Source organism: Mauremys reevesii, linkage group 24 (genome assembly GCF_016161935.1).
Source record: "Mauremys reevesii isolate NIE-2019 linkage group 24, ASM1616193v1, whole genome shotgun sequence".
In the NCBI taxonomy this organism is placed as follows: Eukaryota; Metazoa; Chordata; order Testudines; family Geoemydidae; genus Mauremys; species Mauremys reevesii.
In genome coordinates this window covers 12,473,525-12,494,440 of record NC_052646.1, presented here as the reverse complement: position 1 = coordinate 12,494,440, position 20,916 = coordinate 12,473,525, and the positions used below count along the sequence as shown (strand labels likewise).

Genomic DNA, 20,916 nt, shown 5'->3' with positions numbered 1-20,916 from the left:
CCCGCCCCTCCCTGCACCACAGCGCCCCCTGCTGAGCCCCCACCCTGCTCCCTGCACCACAGCGCCCCCTACCTTGCTCCCTGCAGCATGGCGTCCCCTACTGAGCCCTCCTCCTTACACCACAGCACCCCCTGCTGAGACCCCGGCCTCGCTCCCTGCAGCGCGATGCTCCCTATTGAGCCCCACCCCGCCATACAACACAGCGGCCCCTAGTTTTAACACCCCACGTGGCAGCATCTCTCTTTGCCCAGCCTCCCCCAACTTCAAGCAGCACAGAAAGTCCAGGCACATGGTGGGTTTCAGGAAGTGACAATATTTTATTAGTAGGGGTGGTGGCCGGGGGGGACAACACCCCCCCACCCCCCGCTAGCAGCGGGTGACGTTCTCCATCTTGCCATTCCCAACTGTGTGAGCCCGGAGGAGGGTGTGAAGCAGAGCGAGCAGCCTGGGAAATAGAAAACACCTGGTGCTCTGCAGTCAGGGCACAGAAGCACAGGGGGGTGGAGAAAGAGACCTGGGGGGTAGGTGTGTTTGGAGGGCAATCAACACCCCCCCCCCGTCATCCCTCCCTTCTCTAAACAGACATGCAAAATAGGGGCACGGCAACAACTGGGGGGCCTATATTAGGGGGTGGAATTATCAAGGGGATCCCTCCCTCTGGGGTGTCACTGGGGGTTAGAGGGCTAAGTCCCCATAGTCCTTGATTTGCCCCCCCCCCACCTAAGGAGTGCAGGTGGGAGGTGCCAGCGACTCTGCAATTTCCCCCCTCCCAGCGATGAAGATGGTAAATCCCCAAGGCAACCCCCCGCTCCACGGGTTAAGATGGTATATTCCAAAGGCACCTTTCTGGGCGAGGAGAAAACATTGCTCCTGCAGATGTAAAATGGTAGCTCCCGACTGTACCAATCTGTGCCCCTCTACCGGTGGCACTATGGTATATCCCGAATACCCCAAGACTCCTCCCAGCTGAACCTCTCGCCCCTCCTCCCCGCAATAAAACCCCGCCCCAGAGCAAAGAATTCCCTTGATCGCAGGACCGTGAACGCTCCCTTAGCGACACTAAACGCAGATGGAACAAAGGAGAAACCCAGCGTGCACGAAGGTTTACAGAGGAAATAAATTACCCTCATTTTTTATTTTGTTAACCCCCACCCCATCTTCCCCCCCCACAGGGAGTAAGGTGGTATGTTCCAAATACACCCCCCCAACAGCCAGGGACAAGATGGTGTACACCCCCCCCCCCCGCAGCAGGCATGATATATCCCAACTCTGCCCCCCTTCATTTCAGGGGGGCAGATAGTATATCCCCAATGCCCCCCTCACTGCAGGAGTTAAGATGGTATAGCTCATTTCAGCCATTCTACTGGGGTGGGGAGTTTGTGGAGTCCTCTGTATGGCATTAAATTGGACACACATTTTAATACAGACTGGTGGGGCAGGGGGCAAGTGTGGGCTCTGGAGAGAACCAGGGTGATGCTACCTAGTCCTGCCTGCTCCAGCCACTGAGCCCTCCAGTCATAGGAAGTGGATTTACCCTCTCGCATCCCCCAGTGTGACCCTATCCCACTACTCCCCCCCAACAACCCTCCCCAAATCGAGCTTTAAAATAAATTAAGTACAGCTAAAACAACAAGAAGTGCGGGGGCACCTTAAAGACTAACAGATTTAGTGGGTCATAAGCTTTCATGGGTAAAAAAACCCACTTCTTCAGATGCGTGGAGTGAAAGTTACAGATATAGGCATTTCACTCCATGCCTCTGAAGAAGTAGTTTTTTACCCACAAAAGCTTATGCCCAAATAAATGTTAGTCTTTAAGGTGTCACTGGACTGCTCGTTGCTTTTGTTGATACAGACTAACATGGCTGCCCCCCTGATACTAAGTACAGCTAGCGAGGGGCGTGTGCAAGTGTGCACCTAACAGCACATGGATTTGGACACAAGTGGTGCTGTGTGTAGGGCTGGGTGTAGGTTATGGTGCCATGTCTGCGTTGTGTGGACATAGGTCACAGCGTTGCACGTACAAGAAGGTGCACATTGGCGGGTTGCTGGGTGTAGTTACGGCGTTGTGTGCATGTGCACACATTCAAAACACCTAGAAAAAACACCTCCCTGAATCCTCCACAGCCCAGCTGATGGGATTGACCCCCCCCCACCCCACCACTATTACAGCACACCCAAAGCCCCCCTCATTGTAGGGACATGATTCCATGGGGGCAGTGGGGGCTGTTTAGAAACCAGGGTGGGAAAGGGGCTGGGGGAGCACTAGGCACAGGGTTGTGGGGGCTGGGGAACATTGGAGGGGGACACATTGGGGGGGCTGGGTAGCATTGTGGGGGGGACAGGGGGTGAAAGGGAGATGGTACAGGAAGTCATGAGGGGGAAGCAGGTTTAATCCTCTCCCAGTGTTGGGGGAGGGGTAGCAGTTTGTGAATGCTTCACTCTGTGTCCCCCCACTGCCCCTCCCACCCATGGTGCGGCTGGCCTCTCAGTGCATCTCCTCAAAGAATTTGTAGGTGGGGTTCTCGTAGCCGTGGTTCTGCATCTTGCTGAGCTGCCGCTCCTCGGGGCTCACCATGGGGTCCACCTGCCCCAGGGATGGACAGACAGACACAGGGGTTAGGGGCATAGGCACCAACTTTCTCTGGCGCCAGTGGGGGCAAGTGCCCCCCGGCACTGGCCCCGCCCCGACTCTACCCTTTCCCTGCCCCTGGCCCCGCCCCCTCCCCCAAAGTCCCCGCCCCAACTCCACCCCCTCACTGCCCTATTGGATCCCTTCCCCAAATCCCCACCCCGGCTCCGCCTCGTTCCCCCCTCCTCCACCATCCCTCCCTGCCCCGCAAAACAGCTGTTTTGCGGCGCAAGCGCTGGGAGGGAAGGAGGAGAAGCAGGACGCAGCAGCACGCTCACGGAGGAGGTGGAGGTGAGCTGGAGCGGGGGTGCGGGGCGGTGAGCTGTCGGGGGTGCTCACCAGCCTCGGAGCACCCATGGAGTCGCTACCTGTGGTTAGGGGTGCTGGGGCTGGAGGCTCCGGCCCTTTTCCCAAACCCCATCGCTAGGAGGCAGTACAGTGGGGCTGGGAGCTGGGACCCCTGGGTCCATCCTGAACTCTGGGAGGAAAATGGGCTCCAGTAGGTCAGAGCAAGGCAAGGGGCTGGGAGCCAGGACCCCTGGGTCTGTCCCGAGCTCTGGGAGGAAAGTGGGGTCCATTGGGTCAGAGCAAGGCAGGGGGCTGGGAGCCAGGACATCTGGGCTCCATCTCTGGCTCTGCCACCCCACCCAGTGTCCTATGAGGCGAGCGGTCCCTGTGAGGGGTTGAAGGGGTTGTCACCTCGACAATGCCGTGGCTGATGGTCCCGTAGGGCTTCCGGCGAACCATCAGGAGACTGATGATGATCACCATGGCAACCGCCACTGCTACCACCAGCAGGCCAATCAGGGCACCCCTGTTAATGGTTACCAGGGTGTCTGGCTCCTGTGGGGGACAGAGAGTGTCATGTGCTCCTTCCCCCTTCCTGATAGACTCACTAGGGGAGGCTGGGGGGCTTAGCAAGGAGGGGGCAGGTCCCACAGCCCTAGAAGGAAGAGCCCCAGTTTAGGGTTCAGGTTAGTTTTACCCCCCATCCCCCAGGAGTGGGGTGCAGGTTGTCAGGGACTTTCTAGGGCTCACAATGGGGCAAGGGCGAGGTTGCAGCATCTGGGGGTGCACAGCAGAAGGACTGGGACTGCAGATGGGGGATGCACTCAGCCCTGCGTATGGGAGGAGGTGCTACTGGACGGAGACTGCGTCCAGTAGTGGTGGAGGGGGCAAGTGAGCAGGAGGCACCATCACGGTGGTGGTGGTGGTGGGGGCAAGTTGAAAGGTGCACGCAGCTGTGGGGGCACCAGTGCAAAGGGGAACATGGTGGTAGAGTGCCCCTAGCTGTGTGCACGCGCAGGAGTGGAGGGGCTTAAGGGAGAACCACAGGGGAACTGCGATGCGGAGCGCACATGGCAGGGCCACGAGAAGGCAGAACTACAGGGGGATACAGTTTCAAAATGCACATGGTGGAGCGGGGCTGGAGGGCGGAAGTGCTGCAGGGGGACACAGTTCCAGGTCCCACACAGCAGAGCCAGGGGGAGTCAGCACTGCAGGGGGACACAGTTCCAGGTCCCACACAGCAGAGCCAGGGGGAGTCAGCACTGCAGGGGGACACAGTTGCAGGGCACACAGCAGAAGGAAGGAAGCACTGCAGGGGGATATAGATGTGGGGGCACGTGGCAGAGCAGGGGGGAAGGCAGCACTGCAGGACGACAGTTTCAAGGCACATGCAGCAGAGCTGGTTGGGGCAAGCAGCACTGCAGTGGGACACAGTTGCGGGGTGCACATGGCAGGGGAGGCAGCGCCGCAGGGGGACAGATTCAGGGTGCACACGGAGGGGGGAGGCAGCGCTGCAGGGGGACAGATGTAACACACACGTGGCAGAGCAGGGTGGGGGGAGGCAGCACTGCAGGGGGACACGGATGCAGGGTGTACATGGCGGGGTGGGGGGCGGCAGGGCTGCAGGGGACATGGATGCAGGATGTACATGGCCAGGTGGGGGAGGCAGCGCTGCAGGGGGACATGGATGCAGGGTGTACATGGCCGGGTGGGGCAGGCAGCGCTGCAAGGGGACACAGAGACGGGGTGTACATGGTGGGGTGGGGGGAAGCAGCGCTGCAGGGGGACAGATGTAACACACATGTGGCAGAACCGGGTGGGGGAAGGCAGCACGGCAGGGGGACACAGATGCAGGGTATACATGGCGAGGTGGGGAGGCAGCACTGCAGGGGGACACAGAGACGGGGTGTACATGGCGGGGGGGGGGGAGGCAGCGCTGCAGGGGACACAGATGCAGGGTGTACCTGGCGGGTGGGGGCGGCAGCCCGGCAGGGGGACAGGGTTGCAGGGTGTACAGGGCGGGGTGGGGGGAGGCAGCGCTGCAGGGGGACACAGATGCAGGGTATACATGGCGGGGTGGGGGAGGCAGCGCTGCCGTTGTGGATGTTGCAATTACTTACCAGTTCGTCACGCTGAATCTCCGGGGACTTGTACACCACTTCTTTGATGTCCCCCATGGAGATGTTTACCTGGGGGTGGGGTGGGGTGTGGGGGACACATTAGAGCTGAGAGAGGGCACCTATCCCTCCATGGCAACAGGGTGCAAAGTATTGTGGGTAAATGGTGCTTAGCCGCATTCCCCTTACACACTGTCGTCATACAGGTCTGCCGCAACTTACGCGCATTTAACATGCGCGATTTCATCTGTACGCTGAACGGCCGGAGTCCTGAGGGGGCGTGGCCTCAAGATTTAAAGGCCCTGGGGCACCAGCTGTGGCTGGGAGTCCCAGGGCCTTTAAATCACCCAGGGGGCTCCTAGCTGCAGAGGTGGCTGGTAGCCCCTGGGGCAAATTAAAGGGCCTGAGGCTTCAGACACCGTGGAGCTCCGAGCCCTTTAAATGCCAGCCCCAGCCCGGCTGCCAAAGCTGCGGGCTGGGATTTAAAGGGCTCCTCCGGGCTCCCCACTGCGGCGGGAAGCCTGGTGGAGCCCTTTAAATGCTGCCCCACCCCAGTCGCGGGAGCTGTGGGAAGGGCTCCTCCGGGCTCCTGGTGGAGCCCTTTAAATCTTGCCCGGAACTCCGGCAGCCGGGCCAGGGCCGGCATTTAAAGGGCTCCTCCGGGCTCCCTGCGGCGGGAAGCCCGGTGGAGCCCTTTAAATCCCAGCCCTCAGCTTTGGCAGCTGGGCTGGGGCCGGCATTTAAAGGGCTCCCCAGCGGGGAGCCCAGAGGAGCCCTTTAAATGCCGGCCCCAGCCCGCGTGCTGGAGCTGTGGGCTGGGATTTAAAGGGCTTGGGGATGTAATTTTGAGTATAATCGGTTTTCGCTTTACGCGCTAACCTTGGAACGGAACCCCCGCGTAACATAAGACTTGCCTGTACAGTCTTGGAGGAGACCGTGTCTTCCATAATGCACTGTGCCCTCATTCCATTCATGGGAAGTCACATCAAGCTGCTCTCCCATCATGCATTGCACCCACATCCCCAGCTGAGGGGGGTCATGTCAAGCTGTGCCCTCATTCCATCCAGGGGAAGGTCTTGTGCACCCCAGAGCAGCTGTTCCCCTCCCACCCCTACTCACTAATGTGGGGTGGCCCTCGAGTCCCCAGATCTGCTCACCCTCTGCTCATCCTCGCCCAATGGGATCTTCTCGCTGGTGAGGTAGTCATACTCCGCCGCCATCCCCGAGGCTGTGGGGAAGAAAAAAGTCACGTAGGCAGTGGGGGAAGTAGTCCTGGCGAGTAAAAGTCAAGCAGGCTGATCGCTGCGAGGGGATGGGGTGCAGTCGGTCACCCCCAGGCACTCACCTTTCTTTGTGGCTGGCTGGGAGTCTGACGAGGAGGGGTCCCCGCGGGAGTGGCGGAAGAAGACAGCCCGTGGGGTGGGGGAGCGACAGGAAGAGACACAGAGCAGAGACAACAGACATGTTGAGGTGGGAGCTGGGGGGCCCATGCTGACTCCCCCCATGGAAAATAAACTGCCCTGTCCCAGCACACACAGCCTGGCACAGGCACATGGGGGGTATCCCCTTCAAATCCCCCTCCCTGCCCCACAGCACTTCTCCCACCAGTTTTTGCCCCTTCCCTGCCCTTGGCCTGATGCTTTGGGTTCTGGCCTCACCCTTCACCCTCAAAGCTTCTGGCCCTGTCCCTTTTTACCTTCTCTACAGTCCCAGCCCTGTAGGTTCTAGTCCTGTCCCAGCAGGTTGTGGATTCCTCATCAGTTCCTGCCCCACAGGCTCAGGCTCTGGCTCTGCCCTTGCAGGTTCTGGCCCTGCCCCTGTCCCCATAGGATCCATCCCCCCAGGTTCTGGCCCCACCCCCTCACCTTCCCCCTGGAAGAAGTTCCCGGCCCCCAGGTGATCAGGATGGTCCTCGGGGCTTAGGTCCTCACTACTGTCCAGCGGCAGGAACTCCTCGGTGGTGCGTGTCTCGGAGATGGACGTGGTGAGCAGGCTGCTGGTCCCTGCCCGCTCTGCCTGCAGCAGCTCCTCTAAAGAGACCAGGGGATACGGGTCACAGCAGGGAGAGACCTTCCCCAGCAAGAAGCATCCCTACCACCCTCTTGGGAACCTGGCCTCCTGCTCTAACCACTAGACCCCACTACACTCCCTGACCTGGGAATAAAACCCAGGAATCCTGGCTCCCAGCCTCCCCCACCCCTTCCCTCTAACCACTAAACCCCATGGGACATAGCATATTTCCATAAAACATATGGAGTGCAAACGAGTGTGAATATAATGTAACTGGAATATGCTTCATATAAAAGGTCAATTGTAAGATATCATTACAAAGCTTATAATCTACTGAGTGTGTTCATCCTATTTGTATGTATGCATCTTTCTTGTATCTAAAGCTAGAAATATGACGTATTACTCTGAAGTCCTATTGTAACTATGCAAAGTGTGGGCCATTAATGGTGGCTTGGAATCTTGATGGCGCCCATTAACTAGGATAATTGGTTGTAAATAGCTCTGTTTACTTGTAAGCCTTCCTGGGTACCAGCCAGTGATTAATGAAGTCTCACAGGACATGTGAACATGTCACATGATACTGGAATCCATCTTAAACCTGGTGCTTTTCCATTTAGAAGGAGGGGTGGGAACCCAGAGAGAGACAAAGGATTCCTCCCTTGTGCCAAAGATATAAAAGGGGGGGGACAGAACAAAGGGAGCTGCCAGTCATGAGAAATCCCCTAGTTACCACCTGAGCTGGAACTAACAGGGACTGTACCAGGGGAAAAGATTGGGCCCAGACTAGAAAGGAGTCTAGTCTGTGAGAAAAGCTTATTGGAACATCTCTGAGGGTGAGATTTACCTGTATTCAGTTTCTTAAATGTATTAGGCTTAGACTTGAGTGTTTTGTTTGGTAACTTATGTTGTTCTGTCTGTTATTACTTGAAACCACTTAAATCCTACTCTATATACTTAATAAAATCACTTTTGTTTATTAATTAACCCAGAGTAAGCGATTAATCCCTGGGGGAGCAAACAGCTGTGCATCTCTATCAGTGTTATAGAGGGCGGACAATTTATGAGTTTACCCTGTATAAGCTTTATACAGAGTAAAACACATTTATTTGACGTTTGGATCCCATTGGGAACTAGGTGTCTGGGTGCTGGAGATAGGTGACTTGAGCAGTTTTTGGTTAAAGTCTGCAGCTTTAGGGGCATGGACCAGACCTGGGTCTGTGTTGCAGCAGACTAGCGTGTCTGGCTCAACAAGCCAGGGTTCTGGAGTCCCAAACTGGCAGGGAAAACGGGCTCAGAAGTAGTTTAAGTACATCAGGTAACAGTCCTGAGAGGGTCTCTGTGACTGAAGCCGTCTCACCCCACTCCTCTCCCAGAGTCAGGGATAGAACCAAGGAGTCCTGGCTCCCAGCTTCCCTGCTCTAACCCAATAGATCTCACTCCCCCCTCCCAGAGCTGAGCACGAGGGTGTCAGGGCAGGGTGAGGTGTAGGAGGCATCCCAGATGGGTGTGGGCAGGGGCGACAGGTTTATATATATTTTTGGTGGTGCCCAGAACGGGTCCAAGTCCCCCCCCCGCCCACACACGCACCCCTGCCTAAAGCTCTAGGTGGAATCTTGGGTGTAGGAGTGGTCAGGCTCTGGGAGGAAGTTTGGGTGGTGCAGGCTGGGGGTTTGGATGCAGGCTCTGGGCTGGGGCAGGCAGTTGGGGTGCAGAAGGGGGGTGCAGGCTCAGAGAGAGTTTGGGGGCGGAGTCTGGGCTGGGGCAGGGGGTTGGGGTGCATGAGGGGATGCAGGGGGCAGGCTCTAGGAGGGAGTTTGGGTGCAGGGTCTGGGCTGGGACAGGGGGTTGGCGTGTGGGAGAGGGTGAGGGGTGCAGCGCTTACCTCGGGTGGCTCCCAAAAGTGACCTGCACCCCCCTCTGGCAGCAGCTCCTAGGTGGGGGGCCTGAGAGGTCTCCACGCACCGCTGCCTGCAAGCACCACCCCCCACAACTCCCATTGGCCACTGTTGGCAGAGTTGGCGCTTGGGGTTGGGGCAGCACGCAGAGCCCCCCCCACCCCCCTGGGGCCACAGGGACATGCCAGCCGCTTCTGGAAGTGGAGTGTCCTTAGCTCCATTGCACTGCCAGTGGTGGCAGCGGGGACTCCAGGCCCTTTTAAATTGCCCAGGGATGGCAGGTGGGGCCGGGGAAAGAGACCCGGCCCCGAACTTTGGTGGAGCCGGGCCCCTGTGCTCTCGTATTGGTAAAACGAGGGCACCACGGGCCCATACAATTTGCTGCCCCTGGGTGTGGGGTATGTATATGCCAGCTCCCACAGCCCCTCTGAGAGCCGGGCAAGGGCAGCACACACACCTAGTTGGTGGGGTGGGTGTCACGGGGGAGGGGTGGGGAGGGAGTATTGGGGGTGGAGTTGGCAGGGGGTACACACAGGTCCCACCACCCAGGGGTGGGTGAGGGGGATGTTGAGGGAGGTCATTGGGGGAAGGCAATGTAAGGGGAAGGGGGCATTGGTGGGGCTGGGCCAGCAGGGACACTGGCCATTGGGGGCGGTGGCCACCGGGGGCAAAGACCTTTGGGAAGCTGGGTACATTGCGGGAGGGGGAGCATCGGGAGAAGAGATGTTGGGGGGCCAGGCCACCAGGGTTTGTATGTATCTTGTCCCTCAGCCCCATGGAGAGCCAGGGGGCTGTCAGGGGGGAGGGATGTCAGGGCCCTGGGCCATCAGGGGGCTGTTGGGGTATGTATGTATGTATGTATGTATGTATGTATCTGGTCCTGCAGCCCTGATGGCTGTTGGGGGAAGGGCCATTTAGGGGCTATCGGGGTATGGATGTACCTGGTCCCACAGAGAGCCAGGCGAGGGGGCTGTCAGGTGAGGGGCTGCTGGGGTACATATCTATCTGGTCCTGCAGCCCTGTGGAGAGCTGGGGGCGGGGGGGGGGGGGCTGCTGGGGTACATACGCATCTGGTCCGACAGCCCAGTGAAGAGCCAGGGGGTGCCGTCAGGGTACATGCATATCTGGTCCTGCAGAAATCCGGGGGAGGGGCCGTCGGGGTATGAATGTATTGGTCCTGCAGCCCCGTGGAGAGCTGGGGGAGGGGCCGCAGGATACATATGTATCTGGTCCCGCAGCGAGCCAGGGGAGGGGCCATCGGGGTATGTACGTATTTGGTCCCGCAGCCCCACGGAGAGCCGGGGGAGGCTGTTGGGGGAGGGGTCATTGGGTTACCTACGTATCTGGTCCCACAGCCCCGCGGAGAGGCAGGGGAGGAGGCCGTCGGGGGAGGGGCCATTGGGGTACGTACATATCAGGTCCTGCAGCCCCATGGAGAGCTGGGGGAGGGGGCCGTCGGGGTATATACATATCTGGTCCCACAGCCCTGCAGAGAGCCGGGCCATTGGGGCACATACATATCTGGCCCCGCGGAGAGCCGGGGGAGGAGGCCGTTGGGGGAGGGGCCATTGGGGTACGTACATATCAGGTCCTGCAGCCCCATGGAGAGCCGGGGGAGGGGGCCGTCGGGGTATATACATATCTGGTCCCACAGCCCTGCGGAGAGCCGGGCGAAGGCCTGTCAGGGGAGGGGCCGTCGGGATACGTACGTATCTGGTCCCGCAACCCCACAGAGAGCTGAGGGTTCTTGTACAGCAGGGCCAGGCTCTGGTTCATGCGCTCCTCAATGACATGCAGGTGGGTGTACACCTGGGGACAGATGGAGGAGGAGACAGACAGACGGGGGGCTGTTAGGACAGGTGCTCCTCTCCCCTGACCACCGGGGGTGGGGGATGGTTGAGGGCATGGGGGGATCCCCACCTGGAACTTCATCTGCTCGGCCTTCTCAGGGTCGACAGCACGAACATGCTGGTAGTGCCGCAGCGTGTGCCGCTGGTCCTTCTGCTCCGCCCGAATGTACCGCCTCAGCGCCGGCAGCACCCGCTCTGGCTGGGCAGCCAATCGCAGGGGAGAAGTGGAGTCAGAGCCGGCCAATCAGCACCCCTACTCTACAATACATTCTAGACTGGCCCACCCCTGCCAATACATTCAGCACTTGCTCTGGCTGGGCAGTCAGTTGCAGGGGAGAGGCAGAGTCAATAGAAATCTCAACTTCAGAACCTGTTCTAGACTGACCCACTCCCACTAATCCACACAGCACTTGCTCTAACTGAGGCAGCCAAATACAGGAGAGAGAAGGAGTCAGAGCTGGCGAATCAGTGTTCCTACCCTAGAACCCCTTCTAGAACCTGTTCTAAACTGGCTCATCCCACCAACCTATGCAGCACTTGCTCCAGCTGGGGCAGCCAATCCAGGGCAAACATGGCATCTGAGCCAACCAATTGGCACCCCGTTCTAGAACCCATTCTAGGCTGACCTACCCCCTCCCCCCCAGGATCCAGTGCCCCCGGATCAAGGCTGCCTTGCCCACCTGCAGGCTGTCGCTCTGCACGGCGCTCAGGTAGCTCTCCAGTGCCACGCGCCGATTGTCATTGAGCAGGGCCACCACCCGGGCCAGGTGTGTCTCCACCAGCTGCTGCCGCTCGCCCGCCACCTGTTCCTCCAGTGTCTGCAGGATAGACTGGAAATGCTGTGTGGGGAGGGGCCGGGGGTCAGCGGGGGCCAGGCCAGGAGCCCTCAAGGGAGCGGAGCTGAGAATCCAGGGGGGAAGGTTATTGGAGGTGGGGCGGCAACCATCCCGGGGTGGGGAAGCAGGGAGTGGGGCCATGGTCAAGAACTCAAATGGGTGAGGCCAGGGAGGTCAGAGGAGGCGGGGCTAGTCAGTCAGGCCGGGCCAGGAACCCATAGGGGAGAAGTGAGGGGCGCCAGTGGGTCAGGGGCAAATGAGTGGGGTCCCCCAACCCCTCAGGCAGACTTGATGCCACCGTAGGGTGGCTGTGGGACAGCCCTCGGGGTCAGGAGGGAGTGGGCGGGGAGGGGGCGGGGTCATGAACCTGTGGGGGAAGCCCCACCCTGCTCTCCCAGCAGACATGGGCCTCACCTCGTTCAACGCCTGCCGGTCAGCCTTGGGTAGCTCCTTGGCCTGGTTGTCCGCCTCGGCCCACTCCTTCATCACCTGTGGGGGGGACCGGGGATGAATGGGGGGCCTGGCCCTACATCCAGCACCCTGCCTGTTGTCAGCCTGCATCCCCCAGGCTTGCAAGCTCCACAGTCCCGCTCCATGCTCGCCGGTGCACAGGCCACCAACACGGGCCACATACAGACATGGTAACATGCTCCCATGGCAGCAAGGGGGTCAGAACCTGACAGGACCTTCTGAAAGGTGAGTCGGGGGCAGCCCTGGCCATGTGGAACTGGCCATGGAGAGACCCCTGCAGACATGGAGGGCGTGGGGGCGGTGCCCATGTGTGGGCTACCGTGCTGGGGAAAACCAAGGGGGGGGGGGCAGGATGGTGGATGTGGGGGGGTTGAATCCCTCCCCCCAAGCACCTTGTTAATCTGTTTCATCCTGCGCTCCTCCAGGTCCATCTTGGCTCGCAGGAAGTTGGCGTGTTCACTCCCATCACCTGGCATCTCAAAGTAGATGTCCACGCCATCTGTGGGGTGCGGGGTAGGGCTGGCTGTGGGGTAGAGGGGCTGTCAGCTTGGTACCCCCTAATGAGCCCCCATCGGGCCATGCCCCACAGCCCCGCCGAGCCCGGCTGCCCCCGCAGCACGGTGTCCCCCCTCACTCCCCACAGCATGGCGCACCCCGCCAAACCCCCACCCCACTCCCCGCAGCACAGCGCACCCCACCAAGCCCCCGCCCCATTCCCTGCAGCACAGCATCCTCCACCGCGCCCCTGTCCCACAGCACGGCACCCCCTGCTGAGCCCCTGCCCCACTCCCCATAGCATGGCACCCCCTGCTGAGCCCCTGCCCCACTCCCCACAGCACAGCGCCCCCTGCTGAGCCCCCACCCCTGCAGCTGAGCGCCCCCTAGCACTGCACTGGGGTATTGGGCTGCAGTTTCTCCTCAGCCCAGGCGGGGTGGAGGGTCTCCGGTGGCTGCCTCTGAGCCTGGCACAGCTGGGCACAGTGCCACACAGAACAGGAGCCACATTGTGATGTGGGGAAGAGATGGGATGCTCAGCTGCCTGGGCTGTTTTCATCTCCCGCCCCCGAATCCGCAGGTGCATCAGCTCCGTGCCAGGCTGTGCCATCCCCCTTCGCCTGGGAACTCCCACCCCGCCTGAAAGGGTCAGCACAGCAGCGCCTGCCCCAGGGGACGGGAAACTGCCAGCTCTCCCCACAGCAGCACCCTGCCCCAGGGGATTCTGGGAAACTGCCAGTCCCTCCCCTGCCACCCAGCAGCGCCTGCCTCAGGGGATCCTGGGAAACCGCCAGCTCCCCCCCCTCCAGCAGCGCCTGCCCCAGGAGATGGGAAACTGCCAGCTCCACCTCCCAGCAGCACCCTGCCCCTGGGAATTGTCGGAAACTTCCAGCTCTGTCCCTGCAGTCATCTGCCCTGGAGGATTGTGGACAGCCACCCCCTCCGCTCCACGCAGCTGCCCCCTGCCCAGGGACTGGATCTCACCTTTGCCCTCCTCCTCGGTGGTCCGCGTGGTGGTGGTGATGGTGGTCTGGGTGACGCTGTCGTCGTAGTAACCGGGCTCCACAAAATAGTCATCCCAGGTGGCAGGGAAGGGGTCAGTGTCATCTGCACTGTCCCTGGGTCCTTCATTCTCTTCCTCCTCCTCAACATCCTCCTCCCCATCCCCATCTGCCTCCAGTGTCTCCTCTTCCATGGGGGCCCAGCCTGTTGGGAGCCTCTCACTACAGCAGGGTTGAAGGGAAAGAATCAGGGATGGGCTGTGAGCTTCCCTCGCAGCAGTGCCCCAAGTCACAAAGGATTGGGGGGGCTGTGAGCTTCCCTTGCAGCAATGCCCCGAGCAAAGGAGACAGGGTGCAAGCTCCCCCATAACAGTGCCCTATATGTCCCCTCACCTGCTCTTGGGCTCTTCCTTCAGGTGGGCCATGTTGCGGGGCACCGGGGTGGGTTCCTCCAGCCGGACAGGGAGGGGGAGTGAGGGGCAGCACACGTACTCCACGCCCCGGAAGCGGTCAGCCCCACAGGGCAGCAGCATCCCATAGCTGTGCAGCTCCAGCCCCTCACTGCTGCAGGCCTGGGGGAGCAGCATCAGACACTCTTACACAATCCAGCATTGGTATATCAACAAGCACCACCCCCCGCCTACCTCCAAGGCAGTGGTATCTCCCAATAACTCCTCCTCAATAGCAAGGGTATCTCCTGAGAGCTCCCCCGCAATGGCAGTGGTATCTCCTAACACCCCCTAATAGCAACAATATTTTCCAAAAAATTCCCCTCAACAATGGTATGTCCTGAAAACTGCCTACTCCCCTGTGGCAATGGTATGTCCTCAGACTTACCCTCCCCCACCAACCCTCCCTTATGGCCATGGTATCCCACTAGACCAGTGGTTCTCAAACCTTTGTACTGGTGACCCCTTTCACATAGCAAGCGACCCACCTTATAAATATATAAAAAGGTGTTTTTAATTTAATACCATTATAAATGCTGGATGCAAAGCGGGATTTGGGGTGGAGGCTGACAGCTCACGACCCCCCATGTAATAACCCTGTGACCCCCGAGGGGTCCCGACCCCCAGTTTAAGAACCCCTGCACTAGACCTTTCCCAGATGGCAATGATATCCCTCTTAATAGCAGTGGTATCTTCCACAAACTGCCCCCCTGATATCTCCCCAAAACTCCCTGCTCCCAAATGGCAATGGTATTTCCCAAGAATTCCCTCCCCAGATGGCAGTGGTATCTCTCAAGCCCCCCTCCCCTCAATTGTCTGTCCTGAACCCTCGCCTACCCTACATGAGAGTGGTATCTCCCAAGAAGCCCCACCCCAACTCTCCCAGAAGGTAGTGGTACACGCTGGTGCCTGTAAGGGGCAGTCTCCCCAAGGGGGTGCACTGGCAGCCCAGAGATGACATTGGGGTCCTCCAGCACCCCTGCCCACACTCACCTCCTTGGCCACGCCATGCCAGTAGACGTAGCTCTCACATGAATCCATCTTCTCCTGATGTAGGAACTTGCAGGTGTCAGGCACAAGAAGCGCTTCACTGACAAACTCACCCACTGGCGGGGGTGGGGGGTGAGAGGGGATGACACACACACAGGGTCAGCATGGCCCCCACACACCCTGTTTGCACCCCCAGACCCTCCTCCCCTCCCAGAGCTGGGGAGAGAACCCAGCATTCCTGGCTCTCAGCCCCCCAACTCTACCTACTAAACCTCAGTCCCCTCCCAGAGTCAGGGATGGAACCCAGGCATCCTGCCTCCAACCCCACTCACCCAGGCACCTGTAGGGCACCACGATGTGCCGATGCCCCTTGCACTGGGGACGTCCTTTCTTGCACCAGTTGTCGATGGTGACTGGCTGGGTGCCTTCCACTGCATTGGTGATCTGCAGCTCGGGGTACACCTGTGGGGCAGATGGGGGGCAGGCAGTTATCACCGATGGGGTCAATAGGGGCATAAAATCCTGCCCCGCCCCCCAAAGATGGAGGCAGACAGCAGGGGCCGTGGGGAAGAACCATGGGGCAGCAGGGATTCAATAGGGGTCTCTGCCCCTTTTTCCTCACCCCTGGGTCTCCCCTGGGGACAGATCAGCCCCCCACCTCCAAATATCTTTCAGCCCTTTGCACTGTTGTGTGAAGAGCGCAGCACGAGGAGACCCCATCACTGGTGGGGAACAGACCATGGAAAAGGAGCTGTTGGGAGGGGGCCCGTGTGAGGCTGCATAGGGGAGGGAGGCGGCAGGGAGTGTGGGAGAGAGGGGGTCGGTACGTTCTGGCAGTAGGCGAGGATCGCCTGGCAGGATGCAAGTGTGGAGGGTACAGGGGGAGACCATGGGTTGTGGGGGAGCCGTGGGGCAGGAGGAGCTGTGGGGCAGGTACCTCCTGGCAGTAGGTGAGGATCTCCTGGCGGTTGCGGAAGCAGCTGCGGGCGCCGGCAGCGTCAGGGTCCCACCCGCCTGTCTGCAGGTTTCGATGCATGGTCAGCTTCCCACAGAACACGGCCACCTGGGGCTCGGACACAGGGGCCCCTGCCACACCCAGCACCTGCCACAGGGCGAGGGGTTAGTGCCCATCCAGCCTCACCCCTGCCATGTCCAGCCCCTGCCATGGGGGGAGGGGTTAGCGCCTGGCCAGCCCCACACCTGCCGTGCGGGGAGGGGTTAGTCCTTGGCCAGCCCCACTCGCACCATGCCCACACCTGCCATGGGGGAAGGAGGGGTTAGCACCTGGCCCACCCACCCCTGCCATGCCCAGTGCCAGCCACAGGGGGAGGGGTTAGTGCCTGGACTGCTCCACCCTCGCCACACTGAGCGCCTGCCATGGGGGGAGAGATAAGTGCCCAGCCTGCCCTGCCCCGCCACACTCAACCCCACTGCACCCGCCAGACATGCCATTCCTGCCCGTCTTGCTGGGATGAGAGCAGGAGGTGCCAGCACCCTGTGGCCAGGTGGGGGAGCCCGATCCTGGAGCCAGATTGGGCTCCCAGCTGATCCCGCCCCACCTCCCCTTCAGTGTGCACAGGGCCTTTCCCCTCGAGGGGGCAACAGCTGCGATCTAAGCAGGGCAGGGACTGGCTGGCTCAGGGGGGCAGGGAATGGGACACGGAGGCTTCTCCCTCTAGGTCAGCAGCTGGAGGGCTGTGGGTCAGGTTTGGGGGCTCTGTCAAAGCTGGAGGACCCCTAGGGGTGGCTCAGTGACACATTCATCTCCCTCCCCCCCCCCCCATCCATCTCTCTCTCTCTCTCTCCCAAGCAACCACAGGGATGTTGTTGCTGCGGTAATTGCTCCCCATGGAGTTGCCCGATCTTCCTGGTCGCCATGGAGACTGTCTCCCAGAAGGAATTTTAAATAACCCTCCCCCATCATCTGCTCCCTCTCCCACACATAACCCCCTTCAGGATCACCCTCCCCCATCCCAGCCCCACTCCACTCACCCTTCCTTCCCCTCCATCCCAGCCCCTCTCCCCACCTCTCGTCCCCCAGGATCACCCTCCCCGATCCCAGCCCTCCCTCCACTTACCCTCCCTTCCCCCTATCCCAGCCCCTCCCCCTCTCATTCCCCCATATCCCACCATTACCTCTCATCACTGCTGAGAAAATGGGATCTCTGCCCCCCATTTGCCCCCCTCCCCCACGGAGCCCTGGGACCGAGGAACCAGGTGCCATCCCTGCCCCCGCCCGGCACAGTGCCAGCCTTGGCCCTTTAACAAACCGCCTTTCACAGCCTCACCCAACCCAACCAAAACAACAACAAAGGGCTCATTCTCGACCCTGCCAGGGTAGCCAGGGGGCTGCGGGTCGGGAGGGAGGGAGGGGCACCAGCAGGGCTGGGCTAGCGGGGCCTGTGGGTCGGGAGTGAGGGGCACTGGCAGAGCAGTCGGGGGCAGGGCTGGGCTAGCAGGGGCTGCAGGTCGGGATTCTCTGCCCTGTTTTGTGGCACTGGGCCATAATCCCAGGGGCCTCACCCTTGCCCCGAGCTCAGATGCCCCAGTGAAGGTCAGAGACCCCAGGATCCCCCCATATGTGTCAGGAGGGCTCTTCCTTTCTCAGCCCCCACTTGGGTACCCATTTGGGGGAGTATCAGGTTTCAGGGGAGGGGTGCAGAGTGTTTCCCTTCTCCTTCCCAGTAGGGTGACCCTCATCTCTCTGTGTGGTGCATGGAAGATGGGGAGCCCTTAGATGGGTGAGGGAAGTGGGGGGCAGGGAGATGTGCCTCTGTGGAGGAGGGGAACTGGCTGGGCAGGAATGGTGGGGCAGGGGTCTGTGTCGATGCACTGGGGGAAGAGCATTGAGGTGGGGGGCCATGTGGCTGTGTCCTGGGAGGGGCTCTGGCTGGGCAGGGACATGGGGGCAGCGGCTGTGTCTCTGTCGGGGAGAGGCACTGAGGGGGGGGGTAGGGAGCTGTGGAGGGGCAATGGTGGGGCAGGAACCGTGGAGGGGCAGGGGCTGCGTCTCTATGGGGGAGGGGCACTGTCTGGGCGGGGGGCTGTCTCTGTGCTGTGGGGGGGCAGGGCTGGTGCTGGTGGGGGATGCCAGAGGGAGCTGGCCCCGGTTCAGCCCGGATTACCCCAGCTCTCCCTGGCTAAGCTGCTCACTCTCGGCTTTTCAGCAGCTGCCACGATTTAGCCTGGGCTGACTTCAACCTCCCGCCAGCCCAGCGTCTTGGGGAGGGTGAGAAGGGGGTTAGATGCTGCATGGGGCAGCTAATGGGATGGCAGCTAATGCGGCAGAAGGGGAACCAGTGGGGGAGGGGGACAACAGAAGGAACGGAGGCTGCCAGGGTGAAAATTACGAGCTGTGCCCCCTACCCATCCCCTTCCCACCCCATCCACCCTTCCCTCTACTTTCTGTCCCTCCCTCCCCCACCCATCCCTGCTCCTTGTCTCCCCTTCCAGCCCATGAATTATCCATGCTACATCCATCAGTAAATTAAGGCACCAGATGGCAAGCTGGGGGTGGGGGGGGAGGTTGGTAACTGGCAACAACATAGGATCGAGGGCAGATGGAGGGATCTCCCCAGATTCCTGTGGGGAGCAAAGGTAGCCATGGGGGGAGCAGCATCCCCCACTACAGAAGAACCCCCTCCCCACACACATCATCTAGAATAGAAGTTATGGCACTCTACCTCACTCCCCTACCAGAGCTGGGATAGAACCTTGGAGTCCTGTCCCGGAGCCCTCCTGCTCTAACCCCTAGACCCCACTCCTCTCCCAGAGCCAGGGAAAGAACCCAGGAGTCCTGGCTCCCCACCCAGCCCTCCTCACTTCTATCCAGTTTGGCTTTCTGGTATCAAGGGGCCCAGAGCCAAGAGTCAGGACTCCTAGGTTCGATTCCAGCTCTGTGAGGGGAGGGAGGTCTAGGGGTTGGCGGGGGGGCTGGGCACCAGAACCAACCCCTCCAAAGACCAGGCCCCAACCATCAACCCAAGAGCAGCAGGGCACTGAACATGGTGGCGGGGGACGGGGGGTTAAAGCTCCCAGAGACAGGGCACAGCAGGGCAGAGGGACCTTGCACCAGCAGGGGGTTCCCTACCCTTCCCCTCCTGCAGCACTGATGGGGCACTGCCCCCACCCCCAATCTGTCCCTTGGCGCTGCCTTGCATGATGGGGCATATGTGGGGGGGGGAATCTAGGTTCTCAGGCCCCGACTGCTCCCATTGCTCCCCTTCCGCCCAGCTTGACCCAGAGCAGCTGGCATGGGATAGAGCTGGGTGCCCAGGATGATGGGGGGGGAGGTTCCCCCCATGGCTCCATAGCCCAGCAGGCACGAGGCCCACTTACCACTGGCAGCATAACAAGCATGGCCATTGTGGCACTGCCCCATGTGCCATGCCAGCCAGTGGCACCAGGGACATGAATGCTAACCAGGCCTGCTTGGGGTCAGCCAGGGGCATTGCCAGAGACTGGGGGCTGCTGGGGGGAGCTCAGCATTAGCTGATGTCCAGGGGGGCTCCCATATGCAGGGCTGGAACCCCACAGGCCGGGGGGGGGACCCACAGCTCAGTGGTGATCATGCCATCCAAGGAAGTAGGCTCCCTTCCCCCAAAACACTAGGCTGCCCCATTGGCATGGGGCACAGTGACCCTCCCCAGGAAACTCTCATGGGGGGCGAGAGGGCAGCTCCAGGTCAGGCCCATCCTAATCTGTGGGGCTTCCAGGCCCAACCAGAGGGTCCCAGAATAGAGCCATGGGGAATGCCTGGGGAAAGGGGGTACTGCAGGGACACCCCCACATGAGACCTGGAGTCTGGGGTCCAGGGCATCGCCCACTGCTGCTGCTACCCCTTACCACATAGCATGGGGCATCAGGGCCCTGAGAGTAGGGGCCAGGACTCCTGTGTTCTCTCCTGGCTCTGGGAGCGGAGCAGGGTCTGGTGAGAGGCAGGACTCCTGGGTTCTCTCCTGACTCAGGGAGTGAAGCAGGAGCAGGATCTGGTGGGTTAGTGCAGGGGGTGTTGGGAGTCAGGACTCTTGGGTTCTATCTCTTGCTCATGGGGTGACCTTGGTAAGTCCCTCTGTGCCTCACTTCCCTCCACCCCAAACAGTCACATCTGGAGAGCTCCCGCTAAGAACCCCCCCCCCCAACTACACACAGGAGCAGGGGGGGGCTTGGCCTACGTCGTGGCCTGCCCCAGGTGAGGGAAAAGGGAAGTGGGGTGATTTACACCCCTCTTTGCCTCCCCCCGCCTCCAGGCCACCCATGGCTACCCAGGAACAACGCCCCCCTCCAGCAAAGCCTCCACAGGGCGCTGCCTGGGCGCCCCTCACCGCCCCCAACCAGGCATGCCCCACCCCCACACATCCGCCCTGCCCCCCCAGCCCCCTCACCTGGCTGGTGGCTCCGGCGCTCAGCACCAGCTGGATCCAGGCTGCCCAGAGCCCCGCGGGCAGAGCCATGGCCGCGGCTCCGAGCCGAACCGCCGAACCTGAGCTCCCCGCACTGGGTGCCCCCGGGCTCGCCTGCGCTCGCTTCCCCCCGCCCCAAGCTCGTCTTCCCGGGCTCGGCTCGGCTCGGCGCTCTCCCCAAGCTCGCTGCGGCTCCCTTCCGGCTGGGTTGTGACAGGAGGAGCCTGGCCCGCCAGCTGCAGCCCCGGCAGGCCCCGCCCCAGCCCGGACACCCCCGCGACAGACGCAGCCACCCCCATACACACACACAGCCAGGAGCCGGGACAGCCACCCCACCCTGCAGACCCCCAGCCAGGGAGCAGGGAGCGCCCCCCCCCCACCGACAGCCAGGGAGCAGGGACAGACCCCCCCAGACCCACAGCCAGGGAGCAGGGAGAGCCCCCCCCAACAGCCAGGGAGCAGGAACAGACCCCACCCCTGCCA

General features: G+C 61.0%; 1 protein-coding gene across 1 annotated transcript; it reads right to left on the bottom strand.

Annotated features, from left to right (window-relative positions):
• Nucleotides 1-2,369: 2,369 nt before the first annotated feature.
• Nucleotides 2,370-20,622, bottom strand: APLP1 (amyloid beta precursor like protein 1). Its single transcript, XM_039513020.1, has 17 exons — nt 20,416-20,622; nt 15,969-16,133; nt 15,364-15,493; nt 15,035-15,147; nt 13,986-14,164; nt 13,576-13,814; nt 12,489-12,619; nt 12,040-12,114; nt 11,470-11,628; nt 10,860-10,988; nt 10,649-10,748; nt 6,900-7,064; nt 6,380-6,403; nt 6,192-6,262; nt 5,038-5,106; nt 3,329-3,472; nt 2,370-2,584 (listed from the first exon to the last, which is right to left on the bottom strand). Exons 1-17 carry the CDS (start codon nt 20,482-20,484, stop codon nt 2,486-2,488), a joined length of 2,061 nt encoding a protein of 686 aa, XP_039368954.1. The 5' UTR covers nt 20,485-20,622; the 3' UTR covers nt 2,370-2,485.
• Between the last annotated feature and the right edge of the window lie 294 nt (nt 20,623-20,916).

What these genes read in the sequence shown, in the direction of transcription:
- APLP1 (XM_039513020.1), bottom strand. Translation starts at nt 20,484, where the DNA reads ATGGCTCTGCCCGCGGGGCTCTGGGCAGCCTGGATCCAGCTGGTGCTG. An exon ending in GGTGCCCTACAGGTGCCTGG is followed by an intron (nt 15,148 to 15,363) that starts GTGAGTGGGGTT and finishes CACCCCCGCCAG; the next exon opens with TGGGTGAGTTTGTCAGTGAA. An exon ending in GAACTTCTTCCAGGGGGAAG is followed by an intron (nt 6,404 to 6,899) that starts GTGAGGGGGTGG and finishes CCTCCTCGTCAG; the next exon opens with ACTCCCAGCCAGCCACAAAG.